General features: G+C 42.7%; 1 protein-coding gene across 2 annotated transcripts in view; it reads left to right on the top strand.

Moving 5' to 3' along the window:
• COQ10A (coenzyme Q10A) overlaps window positions 1-15,167 on the top strand; it is a 21,312-nt gene extending 6,145 nt beyond the window's left edge. For both annotated transcript variants that reach the window (XM_073563461.1, XM_073563460.1), the window contains exons 2-5: window positions 3,441-3,596; window positions 7,996-8,188; window positions 13,271-13,372; window positions 13,485-15,167. In XM_073563461.1, the coding sequence (XP_073419562.1) occupies window positions 3,441-3,596; window positions 7,996-8,188; window positions 13,271-13,372; window positions 13,485-13,652 (619 nt within the window). In that variant the 3' untranslated portion in view covers window positions 13,653-15,167. The remainder of the gene's footprint in view (window positions 1-3,440; window positions 3,597-7,995; window positions 8,189-13,270; window positions 13,373-13,484) is intronic.
• Window positions 15,168-15,948: the final 781 nt, after the last annotated feature.

Here is a 15,948-nt window from a genome sequence, read left to right as displayed (position 1 = left end):
TTAAACAACGCGCGCATGGCGCCGCTAAGCGACGCCACCTGCCGGCTCCCTGCCCGCCCCTTCCTGTTATCGCCTCCTCCGAGCGCAGAGGGCTGCATGCGTTATGCGCACCCTATCTTTAGCATAGGGTGCGCAGGCCGTGCGCAACTATGAATATAGCGTGCGCTGCGCATTTTTGGAGGTGCTCGCTACTTTCACACTGGCAGCGCATGATCTGCGCACCCTATGCTAAAGATAGGGTGCGCCGATCGCATGCGTGCAAATGCGAAAGTAGGCGGTGATCCCGGATGGGGCGGGCAGGGAGCCGGCTCGGGGCGGGGCTTAACGACGCAGGGCGCAGCGTTGTTTTAACGCAAATGTGAAACCAGCCTTAGACATGTCAATTCTTTCTGCGGATTCCGCTGCGGTTTACCATCTCCTCCATTGTAGAGATGATAAACCGTAGGGCAAAACTGCAGGGTAATCCGCAGATAAACCGCAGATGTTCTGACACTTGGATTTACCTGCAGATTTTACTAAATCCGCTCGGACAAATCCGCAGCGTGTGCACACAGCCTTAGTTTTCGTGGCCTCAGCTGCCTGATTTACAGCTGCTGGACAGCCTGAATACATGTGGAGATTCCCTAACAAGCAGGCATTCCTCCCATGTATTCAGGCTGTCCAGCAGCCACAAATCATGCAGCTGGAGACGACAGAAACCAAATCTCCGAGCACGCCCAAAATACTCTAAGATCACCCGAGCAATGAGTATACTCGCTCATCACTACTGGTAGTGCTACCTGACGGCCAGTGGGCTGTATAGTCGATATGTATTATAAGGAGGGTTTAGTTTTCTCTCGTAGAGACCTTCCCTTTAATGCAGGCAGCCCTAAGTTCACTTTGCACCAGTGGTCTGAGACAATATAGATTATTCTAATCAGGAAATTGTGATTAAGGAAATCCTCACATTTATGGAGACTCTAAAGGGGCATTTACACAATATGCAATATGATTATGAGCGAGAGTTGTTTCACTATTATCTTGCTGTGTAAACTGCCAGCCGATCACCCGATGAACAAGCAAAATGCTTTTTCATCTGGTGAAATATTCTTTTCTGCAGCACAAAAAAAATCATCGTTCTCATTGATGCGTCATCCTGTGTAAACAAGACTCGTGCTGCCAAGAATTAACGAAGCCTATTTAACTTTTTTTTTCTTTAAATAAAAATGCAAATCCCAGTTGTCTCCTTCTCCGTCCCCCAATCAATCCTTCTTGTATGTGAAGGACCCTGTGGCCATTGATGCCATTGTCCCGCGGTGAGGGCAGGGCTGAGGATTGTTATTTTCCGCGGCTCTTTGTCCTCAGAAAACTTCTGTGTGAGCTCAGGGGATGGGACGGTAATTTTAGTTTTGGAGGAAGTTGTAGTTATCGGACTGCGTACTACGTCTCCCGGATTGTTAGGACTTGCAGTGCTGCCAAGCGAGGCCTTGGCTGGTAACCGCCGCCGAGCTGGAAGGTGACTCCCGGCATCTGTAATGTGTTGGGCTCTATTATATAACGCGCTGCTTGAACGCTGAGTTGTGGGTGGAAGTAATCCTTCACATACGATATTACTCACTTATTTCGTAGGGAACAGTTCTGCCCTCGGGGACATTTTTTTTTTTATGATGTTCTTTGTCACCCCCTAGACTACTTCTCCTTCTCATGAAATTAGTTATTAAAGATTGAATTGTTTTTAATCTGATCTATGTGGAAGAGAGAGTGTACATAGTAGATCTCCTGCTGCATATGCTCAGGGTCACATCAAGGTGATATGATCTTACCACTGGTTTTATGCCATATTTTGCAATCCCCTTCCCTGAACGCACACCATGGTAATGTTTGCTGGACAGTTTCTGTTCTGTACCTCTTGTGTTCATGGGTTTATGATGCATGAAATATTGATCTGCAGTTCCAGGTCTTAAGCTGCGGGATTATTTACCGTCTGAATGGTCTCATTTGTTTTGGGCAGATGCCACCTATCCTTACACTGGAGAACTTACCAGTTATGTAAGTGGTAAATGTGATTTACGTCACTGTGGATAATGTTCGTATCATCTTTCACCTAACACACCCTGCCTGTACAGGGCAATGAGGATCATGCTCTGTCATTGTAATGAGCATGGCTGATTCCCTGGCTGTGTCTGTCATCTTTATCATCTTTAACTTCTAGGTTTTACATTTTGCTGATAGTTTTTAGGCTTTTGCGTAACAAGGAATTATTATTTTAAATATCATTCTGGTTTGCATGCACACATTCAAATACTGCCTCATTTGCATTAAAGGGTAACTCCAGTGACAAATCGTTGACCTATTATTAAAGAGGTGGTCCGCTACTCAGACATACTCTTCTCAATTCATATGTTTTCACCTTAAAATTATACCTATACTCCCCTCTGGTGCCGACACCGTTCCAGTAGTGTCACCACTGGCTCTCCCAGGGATTGCGTAACATTGGGCACAAGGATCACATGACATAATAATCAGCGGCTGCTTCTCTCTCCCCACCTTCGGACGTATTGCTTACATCTGGAGGAAGCGAGAGAACAGCAGCTCTAACATCATACAAATGTATATGATTCAAAGACTGGTAAAGCAAAGCCTTTGCTGATTGGCAGCAGGGATCACATGACATAAAAAAAAAAGTTACGTGCTCCCCAGGAGCGCTAGTGCTGATAATGCAGGAATGACACTGGAGATGAGTATAAGTATTTTTTTAAGGGGGAAACGTGGATTGGGAAGGGGTTGCCGAGAAGTAGACAGCCCCTTTTTAAAGTAATTTTTTTTTATAATCATAGGTAAAATTGCAAAGTGCTTGTCAAAACCAACAACTTTGCCATTTACTGCTTATTAAAATTCCTTTCACATTTTCAAGAACGAAGGCAGTTCTGTAGTTTACATCTTTGCTTGGGTGACTTGGCCGTTTTTGTAGCAGAGTCCATTCTTTTAGACAAGGAGTGCGCACTGGCAAGCGATTTGCTACAGAACTTGTAAGCGCTGCTCTGAAGGTGGCCTGATTTCTGGATCCGGTAGTTATCCTGCCCCCTGCACTCGTGAAGCAGTGCAGAGGTAAGCTCACTCTGCTTTCAGCATGGGAGAGCACACAGATGGTATCAGCGGCTCAGCCATGCTGCCGGCGGTCCACCTGTCAATCTTGGCAACAGGAATCCAGGAGATAGAGGAGCGAAGATCAATCATTATGAGAATAACTTTGTTAGTTATTTGGGGTGTTTAACGTGTTAGGTCAACCAGGGGAAAGAGACAGCAAAGGTGAAAATTATGTACAGTATGTGGTCTACATTATATCTGTAATGTGAGATTACAGTATGTTATTTCAACCTTTTCTTTCTATATTAAAAATGTATAGAATATTCAGCTGGAATGTCACTTCTTCCTTTTCTGACCGTTTCTGTCTTTTGCAGACATCTGTCTTCCTGTGGCATCCTCATGACCAGAGCTTCAAAAGGGATTTTACAAGATGTCAGCAACCCCTGTGTGCAGTATTGTCGAGGCTTCCTTGGATTTGCTGGGCCATTGACTAACAAGAGGAAAGAGTACTCTGAGAGGAGAATTATAGGGTAAATGGTTGTTTCATGCCAATCCTGAATTCTGTATGTAAGTGTTACAGTTCCGAGACAGCTGAGATGGTCCTCCGCTCTTGGCACAATATTGAGGACCGTTATATGCAGGTTGGCACACTTGTACCCATTGCATGGCCTCCAAATCATCCTTTTGGTCAGTGAATAATGTCCCTTCTAGAGGGTCTGATAATCGAGTGGCCGTTCGTCAGGAAAACGGATCTTTTTATACTGGCATTAAAATCATTGTTGACTGCAAATTGCCCCATGCAGACGGGGGGGGGGGGGGTGCTGCCGACAGCATGATGCTGGATAGAACAATCGTGTTTCCCTATACAGCCTGAAGCAATGAGTCCATAAACGAGTGGCGATTATATTATATATAGTCAGTGCTTGGTAACGGGCCAAAATCAGCCCGTCTACGGTAACATTCCCGCGATGAGTATTTGAGTTTTTTCATTTTTTGGATTTTCTGCAGCATCTCTGTATGCATTAAAAAATGCATATGTACATTTTTTTTTTTAACCTACTTATATAATGCAATTCTATGGAGGGGAATTCACATATAAAAGGCGCAGGAGTAATTTACATGTTGCGTAATTTAAAAACACACAAGATTTCGATAAGACTGTAGGACACAGAATTTTTGGTGTAGTGAAAATACACAGTGTCAAAAACTCATCTTGGTAACTTATCCTAAGGCTATGTGCACACGGTGTATTTCATGTGGGTACATGCGGACACCCGCCTGAAAAAGCGCTTAAAAGAATGAATATGCACACTGCAGTGCCAAAACAACTCGCTGTTCCTGTGCTCGGTCTTTTGAGTTTCCTTTAGCCTCTTAGCCACTCATTATTCAGCATAAGCTGCGTTTTCCTGAAGCATTGTGTACACATACCCTTAGTGGATCTTTACGTTCTGCGTCTTTGTTATTCTTTGCAGAGACTCTTCCTTCTAGGAGTTGGGGTTGTAGGAAAATTTGTAATATGACTCCTCTTGGATATGATGGATGGCTGAGAGTGCTCATGGGACTGTGGTGTCAAGTATGTGCTTATCTGTGATCAGTGATAAAATTTACTTAAAAGGCCTTCATTTTTATCCTTACATAAAATCAAGTCAGATCCCATCCACACCAAATAGCAAAAATGCACCAAAAGGGTCTTAGATTACCTGATATGAAGTGTAATGGGTAAATTAAAACAAATGTTTGTGCCACAGAAAAGCTGATCTTTAAAAAGAGACCTGTTCAGGGGCCTTACTCTGAAGAGCCCCATTAATACTGTTTCCATTCTTTCTGCTAGGGCTGTAGAGTCTGTAAGCTAAACCTCCGACGCCTCAATTTCCATGACTCCGTCTCCACAAAAATGGGCTCCAACGGCACGACTCCGACTCCACAGCCCTGCTTTCTGCATATTGTCAGCAGCACATCCACATTTACATCTGGAGATGTGCTGCCAACGTTAGTTTTATGCTCGTTATTCGATTTTGCTCATTGGTTGTCTGATTGGGCCAAAGCGCAGTTATCCAGAATCCACTGATATGGGGCACGCCAAAAAGAAAGAAACCAATATAAAGCCAGGGACATGAAGATGTGAATAACACTCCTAGTTATACTGAAACCTATGAAGTATTAAAAGGAGTTGGACAACTCACAATCTATCCACATTTCGGAGTCTGAGAACGGATGATCCGCCCTGTCCAGCTATGCCACGTACATGTGTGACCTGATTATGGATGACACCCATCCAATGCGTTTGCATCAGGAGACCAGCATGTGAGGAATCCCTGGAATGCCCCCTGAATACTATATACAATGGCGAACAAGTTACTGTGGTCATTTCTACTGTGACAAATACTTGGGCTACAATTGAATCCAAAGGATAACCCATTAGTTTTCATCCCAGTTAAGATCCTCCATAAATTTAATGAACCACACACACTGCCTCATATGCGAAATGGCAATCCTGCTACATCCTAGTGGGTATCACCTGGAGGATAAAGCATCCCATACATAATGTTAATGGATCCCTGATGTATGGTACATGGAGACATATCCCCTGTCCCGTCACATTGTTACCGTCCATTGTCTGAGAACGGCATCTCCTCTCACACTCGTCCAAGTCCAGCACTCACATTCGTCTAAAAGTCATGTAAGATGGCTGTTGCATTTACCGTTATAGTATATACATGCCTTGATTAAAGGGATCTGCTCTCATGTTCAAGCTTCTCTTATGTGACGACTGGCTGCAAGGAGAGGCAATATGTCCATGTGATATAGCAAACGTCCATGGATTTATGTGATGATTGTAATGCTTAGTTTCCCCTGCGTTGACAGGAGTCCCCCCTCCACTGATTGCACCTGATCTCTGGGGATCCATGCTAACTAGTGATGAGTGAGCGTGTTATCTGAGCATACTCGGGTGTTATCAGAGTATCTTAGGCGTGCTCGAGTAATATGTTGGGAGTCCTCGCTGTTGGACAACCTAAACACATGCAGGGATTACCTGTTTGTTAGGCAATCCCTGCATATGTTGTGGCTGTTGAACAGCCGCGAGACATGCAGTCGCCGGGACTCGAACATATTATTTGAGCATGGTCAAGATACTTGTATAACATAGTATCTGAGCACATTTACTCATCACGATTCCTAACAAATAGGAGTATATCTGTCTCGTCTGTTATACAGACATTTGGTGAGACTTGATGATTATCTGTTTTACTTTGTATATCACGTGAGCTGGGTCTTGCATTGAGTGGTTTACACCATCCGACTTGTGGAATTAAACGCCCACCAATCCGCTACTGGTTTGCTTACCGGTGGTCGTTTCATAGCCTCTTTAGACATTTTCAGTTCTCACAGAACATTGTCCTTGGCAGCACGTCACCCTATTTACATCAGTGCATACGGAGCACCTCGTCATTTTGGAGAAAACGCAAATGAAATGTCCGATTTCAGCCCTATCAAACAATCGTCCGCTACCTTGGTGAAACAAGTCATCGTTCATTTTGAGCGTTCGGAATCGTTCACTGGTGGGGCGCGTTCAGTGCCCGTATCTCTCCATTGAATGATCAGCATTGCCTATATGCTCTTCCAAATAGTTGGTGTTTATGTGAGCGTTACTCCATGTTCTGTAAGGACACCTGTGTGATCACATGAAAGTGAATAATGGTCCGTATTTCTGGTAGTAGGAAGGCTGTGTCTGCAGTGGATGAGATAAGGAAATGCTGACATTACATGAGCCGATAGCCCAACAAGGTAGAGAAGATCTTCTGGGTAGATGAGTATTTGTGGCGGCTTGTCACTGATGCAGAGCAAATGTTGGGGCACTTTGGTCACTTCATTAAATCCTTCTGGTTTTCTATAAAAGTATATCATTTTATTATTTTTGCATTTTATGATTAAAAGATGTTAAAGGATGTATTTTAATACAGACTGAAGTGCAGCATAGGATACAACTCCTGCCAGCGCCTCAGTGCCGGCCACATAGCACCACGCTTTGTAGGAAAACCCAAACACACTGCCTTATCTGCTGCAGGCTGCTTCTACAAGGCCAACGGCAGTAACGGACTCTGCTGCCGGCTGCAAATTATATTATGTAGCATGGGCCTGAATATATAAAGCATTGCTGTATCAGTTCACTTCAAGGCCAACACTAGACAATGACAACTGCAAGTTGTCCAACAATATGTGCATATTCCCATCACAGAAGAAAAGTTTTAAAGTAACGTAACTTGTCATCTGGGTGATGTCATATTTGTAAGGAGCTCAGTCATCAGACTATGCTCCTGTGTGTAAGGACAGCATAATAGTTATGTTCGATCTACTAACCAAAAACGTGCAAAAAAAAAAAAATATTGTGCTGTTTTGGATAATGTGAAAGCCATCAAAATACCCTGGATACTTAGTTAAGACTTCAGTGTACTGATGAAGAGCGCACCCTACCCCCCCAATTACACCACAGCCGTCGCACAGGGAATCTGCTTGCACAGCAGCCTATCAGTCGCTGTGAGTGGCGTGGGAGATTTCATCCCTTATCACTATACCATACTTATTGTATCTAGTGTGTTATTTCATTGTTTAGATTAGTCAGTATGTTACTGTATTTTTTTGGCCCATAGAGATCTGATTCTGTAATAAATATTATAGCAGCAGCATTGTCTGATAACTTGTTTTTAGAGGGGCATTCCCAAAATTGAAATTTTATGCAGTTTCCATAGGATATGGTTTAACGTACTGATCGCTGGAGGTTCTGGCTCCCAAGGATAATACTATTTGTATTCACTTGTAGGGCTTTTTTTTAGGGTATTTCCACATCACTGAGAATCACTAAATCCTAAACCTTAGTAATTAACCTTTGAGACTTATAACTTGTCATTAACTGTGTTACGTTATCTTCAGGTACTCCATGCAGGAGATGTATGAAGTGGTGTCCAATGTAGAGGAATACAAACTGTTTGTGCCTTGGTGTAAAAAGTCCACAGTTCTCTCCAAGCGTACTGGATATGCTAGAGCACAGCTGGAGGTCGGCTTCCCGCCTATCCTGGAACGGTACACCTCTATCCTCACACTAGTGCGTCCTCATTTAGTCAAAGTAAGTATATGATCTATTGTGCAGTTTTCTGTAAAACCCTTACAGTTCTCACAATTTGCAGAAAAAAAGGTACCATGCAACACCTGATCATTTTTTTTATTTATTTTTGAATTTCAGCAATATAACCTTTATTGCAGCATAGAAGCTACCGTAATTTAGTATGGGTGTCTGTGTCTATACACACGTAAAAAATGTTGTGTAGGTTGTCTACCATTTTGAGTCATTGTTCCCATCTGATATGGATCCCCAATAAAAACTACATTTGCAACGGGGAGTGTAGGATCACTAGCCAGATCTTCCTCCAGGGAAGGACCCTGGGTCCTGTGGATGGATACCTGGCCTTGGTATTTCCCTTGTCATATCTGTAAACTCGTAAAGAGCTGGATATTGACTTAAAGGGCCACTTAATATGGTGGTAGTGGTGGTTTCCGAAAGGAGCCACCCCTTGGCTGGGTCCTTCCCTGGAGGAAGATCTGGCTAGTCCCGTGTTTGAGACTCTTAAATGAGACGTAATGACAGCTGACGCTTAGCTCTGTCCCTTATGAAGCAGAGTCTCTGTATCCTGTGTGATGCAGTTTCAACCTGTCTTCTCAGCCTCCTTCTGGTGAGAAGTTATTACTTGTCAGCTTTTAGCTGTGTGAGCTGCATCTCATAAAATACACTGGAGATTCAAAAAGATATATACAATGTGAGTTAATTTTATGGACTAGAATACCATACTGTTATCAAATTACCTCTTCATGAACATGGGAGGACATAAGTAACAGGGAGGGTGCAATGGAGTCTTGAGAGCTGCCAGGAAAGATATTGAAAGGTGATGACACACAGTAATTCGGCGGAAGTCTGAGACTGGCTTCCTGTCTGTACATTAGCACATGCTCTGTTTGTCAGGCTGGAGATGACATGATCCAACTGCCTGTATGTATGGATATAGCTGGGTTTTGACTAATTACATTGCACAGCTGAAATAATGCTGCTCAGTGCAAAAAAACAACCCCAAAACATTATGGTAGTGCTTATTTTAAATGTACCTCACCTAAATAATGTTCACTCAGGAAGCAGAGTAGCTCCAACACGATCCTTTCAATTTTCGTTTCTGGATCCACTTAAAAACATATTGCAGGTAAGAAAAGGATATGTGACTAATAAAATATACACTCCATAATGAACATGTTTTCTGTGAAAAAGGGATATTCCTTATTTTCTACTTAAACTGAATACAACTTATTACCCTGTTTTCTTTCCAGGATGTGAAATTCACTTCTAGAATAACAGTAGTTCTATTATATTCTAATTCAGGCTTGGTAACTGTAAAACATGAAGTGATATAGTGCATCACTTTTTGTGTTCTCTGCGCTTTGTTACGGTCTGGGTTCAGGGGCCGAGTCCTGTTCATGTTCACAAGAAAGAGACATATGATATAGGTGGTGGGTTTCGTGCAGTACATCAGAACACCATTCTTCAAATGTAAACCATCAATGTTTCCATTCACCGTTATGTATGTGTGAAGAATTGACACAAATTGTATTTCAAAAGTTCAGAACTTTCCATGCTACAATGAGTATGGTACTGTATATCCGCATAAGGCAAAGAAACACTTAATGTTTAAGGGACTCGGTCCACATGATTGTGGCTTGAAAAGTAATAACTTTACTAACATGGTTCTAGTTTTGCTGACTGATTATTGCAGAAAATCAACTTTTAATTGTGAGCATTATATCATAAATACCCTAAACTAGCCATGTCTATTGATGGTCTCAATAGTCAGTCCCTCTGTCTGGCTGATACCCTCTGGGTGACTTTGTCTTCTGAAGCAAATAGAGTCCACAGATGAAGCTAAGCAAGTATATCTGGCTTCTTTATGCATCCTGCAGGAGTAGGACTCAACAATCTAGACAGTGGGGACTGCATGACTACTGAGACGAAAAGGTTAGAGCAGTTATAATACAACGCATGCACAACTAAAAGTTAATTTTCATCAGTAATCATTGAGCCAACATAACTAAAACCATTCTAATACAGATACATGCCTCAGTGTTGAAATTGTGACACCAAGAAGGAAAAGTCATGGAACTATATTATGAAAATCACAGGATAGATAGCTATGTTAATGATATGCAAATGATGCAAAATATTGAAACAACGTTTTATAAAAATATCAATCCAGTAACGAGTATGAGCGTTCCAAGCAGAATACATGTACTTTCACTTCTTCAGCATGGAAATCATCAAGATTCATTGCGATCAGCTCCCTTTGCAATTGCTGAAGTAAGACTTTTTAGATGTTCTCAATGGGAAATGAGTTGGGAGATGTTGCAGGCCATGGTGGCATGTTTAAGCTCTGTAGGCTGCTTACAGGCCTGGCGTTGTGTTGAAAACCACTCGTGGAACACTTTAGAGAAATGACTGTACCACTGGCCTCACAACCATATCCATGCAATGCTAAGCTGGTATTGTACTAGAAATGAAGACTGGAGGGGTCCAGCTACCATCATGCCACCCCACATCATAACTGGGAGTAAGACTGGTGTGACATTCCCTTGTGAAGGGCCCTTCATGATATTGCTTATGTGGTCTCTTCAGATTTGGGGGAATGGCACCTAATGGTCCATTCTGTATGGCAAGTGAAATGAGATGTTGCATACTAAGCCTAATGTTTGTGTCTACACAACCATCACAAACCATCATTGGACTACAAAACAAATGTGCAGCTACAGGAGTGCCATTGACCTTACGTGCCCGCTCTGAAAGGCTCTCATGGTGCAGGACAAGATGGTAATGGAGGTCTATCTCAAGAGATGATTTCTGCTTATGTATGCTGATATCTTGGATGTAATGATAGCACGACGGCTTCCACAGTCTTCGGACCTCTCTTCCATCGAATACATCTCGGACATTGTTTACAATTGTAAGGGGAGCTGCCAGCAGTGGATATTGATGATTTGTGTGTCCAGGTGCATTGGGCATAGCAGAACATCCCTGAAACAACCATTAAGAACCTCACTGATGGCAGCCAAGACATGTATATTTGTGCATTTTTGCATGTGGTGCTCATACTAAATACTCACTAAATCGAGATGTTTTGAAAATATTGTTGCTGTTTTTTCATCATTTGCGCATGATTATCTTGTCTATCCTGTCCTAATTCCACATCCCTTCATCCAGTAGACTAGCTCCTGTGTTTATGTTCTGAATCTCCCTGTGCTTTACTCTGCATGTACAGTCCATGTTCATTGTCTTTTTTTCACTGCACTTATAGTAAAGATGGTTGCTGCCAGCTTGACCATGAGCCACATATATACAGTGCCTACAAGTAGTATTCAACCCCCTGCAGATTTAGCAGGTTTACACATTCGGAATTAACTTGGCATTGTGACATTTGGACTGTAGATCAGTCTGGAAGTGTGAAATGCACTGCAGCAAAAAAGAATGTTATTTGTTTAATTTTTTTTTAAATTGTGAAAAGTTTATTCAGAGGGTCATTTATTATTCAACCCCTCAAACCACCAGAATTCTGTTTGGTTCCCCTAAAGTATTAAGAAGTATTTCAGGCACAAAGAACAATGAGCTTCACATGTTTGGATTAATTATCTCTTTTTCCAGCCTTTTCTGACTATTTAAGACCCTCCCCAAACTTGTGAACAGCACTCATACATGGTCAACATGGGAAAGACAAAGGAGCATTCCAAGGCCATCAGAGAGAAGATCGTGGAGGGTCACAAGGCTGGCAAGGGGTACAAAACCCTTTCCAAGGAGTTGGGCCTACCTGTCTCCACTGTTGGGAGCATCATCCGGAAGTGGAAGGCTTATGGAACTACTGTTAGCCTTCCACGGCCTGGACAGCCTTTGAAAGTTTCCTCCCGTGCTGAGGCCAGGCTTGTCCGAAGAGTCAAGGCTAACCCAAGGACAACAAGGAAGGAGCTCTGGGAAGATCTCATGGCAGTGGGGACATTGGTTTCAGTCAATACCATAAGTAACGTACTCCATCGCAATGGTCTCCGTTCCAGACGAGCCCGTAAGGTACCTTTACTTTCAAAGCGTCATGTCAAGGCTCGTCTACAGTTTGCTCATGATCACTTGGAGGACTCTGAGACAGACTGGTTCAAGGTTCTCTGGTCTGATGAGACCAAGATCGAGATCTTTGGTGCCAACCACACACGTGACGTTTGGAGACTGGATGGCACTGCATACGACCCCAAGAATACCATCCCTACAGTCAAGCATGGTGGTGGCAGCATCATGCTGTGGGGCTGTTTCTCAGCCAAGGGGCCTGGCCATCTGGTCCGCATCCATGGGAAGATGGATAGCACGGCCTACCTGGAGATTTTGGCCAAGAACCTCCGCTCCTCCATCAAGGATCTTAAGATGGGTCGTCATTTCATCTTCCAAAAAGACAACGACCCAAAGCACACAGCCAACAAAACCAAGGCCTGGTTCAAGAGGCAAAAAATCAAGGTGTTGGAGTGGCCTAGTCAGTCTCCTGACCTTAACCCAATTGAAAACTTGTGGAAGGAGCTCAAGATTAAAGTCCACATGAGACACCCAAAGAACCTAGATAACTTGGAGAAGATCTGCATGGAGGAGTGGGCCAAGATAACTCCAGAGACCTGTGCCGGCCTGATCAGGTCTTATAAAAGACGATTATTAGCTGTAATTGCAAACAAGGGTTATTCCACAAAATATTAAACCTAGGGGTTGAATAATAATTGACCCACACTTTTATGTTTAAAATTTATTAAAATTTAACTGAGCAACATAACTTTTTGGTTTGTAAGATTTATGCATCTGTTAATAAATCCTGCTCTTGTGTGACGTTTGAAGGCTCTAACTTATTTGCATCTTATCAAACCTGCTAAATCTGCAGGGGGTTGAATACTACTTGTAGGCACTGTATTTTGCAGCTATACAAACGGTAAGGTGAACTGCAAGGTCACAAGCAATGGAAGGAGGTTATATTACTTTGAGATTGCTGAATGCCAGGAAAATTGGAACCTGTGCCAACTCATACCCAGCTCTGTTGAGAGCCTGTCTACTGCACTGCTCTGAGGAGGCCATTAATGTATTTTTCTCTCATATTTTCAGGCTGCATGTACAGACGGTCGTCTTTTCAACCATTTGGAGACTGTTTGGCGCTTTAGCCCTGGCATCCCTGGCTATCCTCGTACATGCACCGTAGACTTTTCGGTAAGTATATTAAAGGGGGTTTCCTAACTTCTCCCCCCACGATATCCTCATTACTTGTTGTTCCCATGCCATTTCCAGATGCACTTTATCCTAATTTCCTCTTCTCCTACAGATATCATTTGAGTTCCGGTCCTTGCTGCATTCCCAGCTGGCGACTGTCTTTTTTGATGAGGTAGTGAAGCAGATGGTCGCAGCCTTTGAAAGACGGGCGGGAAAGACCTTTGGTCCCGAAACGCCGATTCCGCGTGAACTGATGTTTCATGAAGTACACCACACGTGATGTAGTCACAACTCTACTGGCTAGGGAGAGACCGCAACGAAACATTAATGCAAGTCAACCAAAAGTTCACACAATGAAAATGGAACCGGAGTCTCAAACTTTGTGCACTCACAAGGACTTATGAGCTCAGAACCACAGTTAGGGTTTTTTTTTTTTTTAAACAATATTTATTTAATTTCACATCAGATTGTGCTGAGAAATATATTGTATAAGTTATCAGTAGTGTCTATGGGAGAGGCTGATAAGCCGCACTTTAGCCGGACTAGCACCACCTGGGACTTTTTATTAGTGTGTTCTCCTAGTTTTTTTTGTTTTAGAGCCTCATTTACAAAGAGATGGATTGTGCTCGTATATAGGGAAAGGACTTTTATTTTACTCCTGCGGTAGTGGCATCACTGACGAACGCTAGGCCTGTATTTCTAAATATTCATTGTAAGCCATCCCCTGCCCCTCGTGTGTTATAATGGGGGTACCGCTGATTTCCTTATCACATATATTTCCTTTTGTTAACTGATCACTTGTCCCTTGACAGTTTTGTTATATTGTTAAGTCACTGTATGTCAGCTCTTGTGCCCAGTCACTTGCAATACTGTATGCATTCTGGAAATTGTCCATTGATAACTTGAAATGAAAATGCATTATCCTTGTTGGAAGCCCTAAATCTGCTTGTTTCACCTGTCCAGTAGTGCGACACCTCAGCAGGAATGGAGAGCCACACTGTAGCCATCATGCCTTTTATGATCTATGCAAAGGATTATGATTTGGAATAGCAGGGTAAAACATGACCATACATTGTGCCAAGTGACCTACGGGGATTTATTTTTATATATTTCTAAATGGGACTGGTTAAGAGAAGAGCAAAGTGATATTGAAAGTGCCACAGCAACTGTGATGGTCTTTATCGTTGAGTGTACAAGGTGCATTCTGATGTAATGTCCAAGTGAAATGCTCATAGCTAGACGAATGTATGTTTATATGCATACAATGTAAGATCTATGGGAAAACTGCAGAAAAATAAACTAGCCTCTTCGGTCGCCAAAGCACAAACAGATGGAAGGCTCATCCTGGTGCAAGAGTTTACAAAAATGTGCAATACTGCCCACCGATCACACTGCTGCTGTAGGAACCAGGAGCACATGCAAAGGAATAGCCCAGGGCTTTTATGGAACACTCATGGTCTTTGTTGTACTGACAGATGCGGTGACTCTTCGCTGGAATCCATTTTTATTTTGTTATTCTTTGTTGCCTTTCTTCTAGGTGCAAAAAACAGGGACCACTTGTCTTTGTTTTATTAGTTATTGCTTGACTTACTGGGACCTCAAGGTTAGAACATAGAGCCATCTCCTTGTGAAACATGTTGGCATCAACTCCCACTTTTGTGCCGTGCTGTTTTTTTTTTTTTTTTTGTTCTGTTCATGTTATAGGTCAATTTACCATTTGTTTATTAGTAATATTAACAAGCCAACAAAACATGGACATGCGTAAGTGCAAAATGAAAATAAAGAAATACACACATCCACTTGTCATGGCGTAATACTAAATCTTGATGGCCCCTAAATAGCAAGGATTTGGCAAAACTGAATTATTATTGTGCATAATATTAGAGGGGTCGTCCGGGACTTTAACCGACTTTTTTTTTTTTTTAAAGCATAGGTCATCACTGTCTGAGCAGTGGGACACCTGGCAAACCCCCCCCCCGGTCAGCTGTTCCTGCTTGTGATGGCAGGAAGAGCTCTGTTACGGAGCACCACAGTCGGTGCGGTGCAGCTCCACAACAGTGCAGTTCCAGATGCATCTGACACTGGGAACAACTGTTTGGTGGGTGTGCAACATCCAGCACCCTCAGCAATCAGGACATCACTGTCTGAAGTCCCACCCAACCCCCTTACCTTTCTTACACACTGAATTTTTAATAATCCCTGTAAACAAGCTGTCAAGATCAGGGAGTAGTGCTTGAGCCCATTCCTACTTGCCTATATTTGGGGCACTGCTTGCTGTTATATCCTTGCTAGGCTAAGTTCCCACAATAATAATAATCTTTATTTATATAGCGCCAACATATTCCGCAGCGCTTTACAGTTTAACAGTTTCAAAACACAAGCCGTAAGTAACAACGTTAACAATACAATAAATAAAGCAAAATAAGACTACCCTGCTTGTGAGAGCTTACAATCTACAATGAGTTTATTATACTAAATATGGAAAATTCTGGGGTGAACACAAATATTAAGTGCATTTCTGCTGCGGAAACTAAAACTGCATGTTACCCGCAAATGACTGTATCAAAGTTTTGTCA

This window comes from Dendrobates tinctorius, unplaced genomic scaffold (assembly GCF_039654945.1).
Source record: "Dendrobates tinctorius isolate UK_male_01 unplaced genomic scaffold, ASM3965494v1 ptg000388l, whole genome shotgun sequence".
Lineage (NCBI taxonomy): Eukaryota > Metazoa > Chordata > Amphibia > Anura > Dendrobatidae > Dendrobates > Dendrobates tinctorius.
The sequence above is the reverse complement of the archived record's forward strand: the minus strand, read 5'-3'. Positions and strand labels throughout refer to the sequence as shown.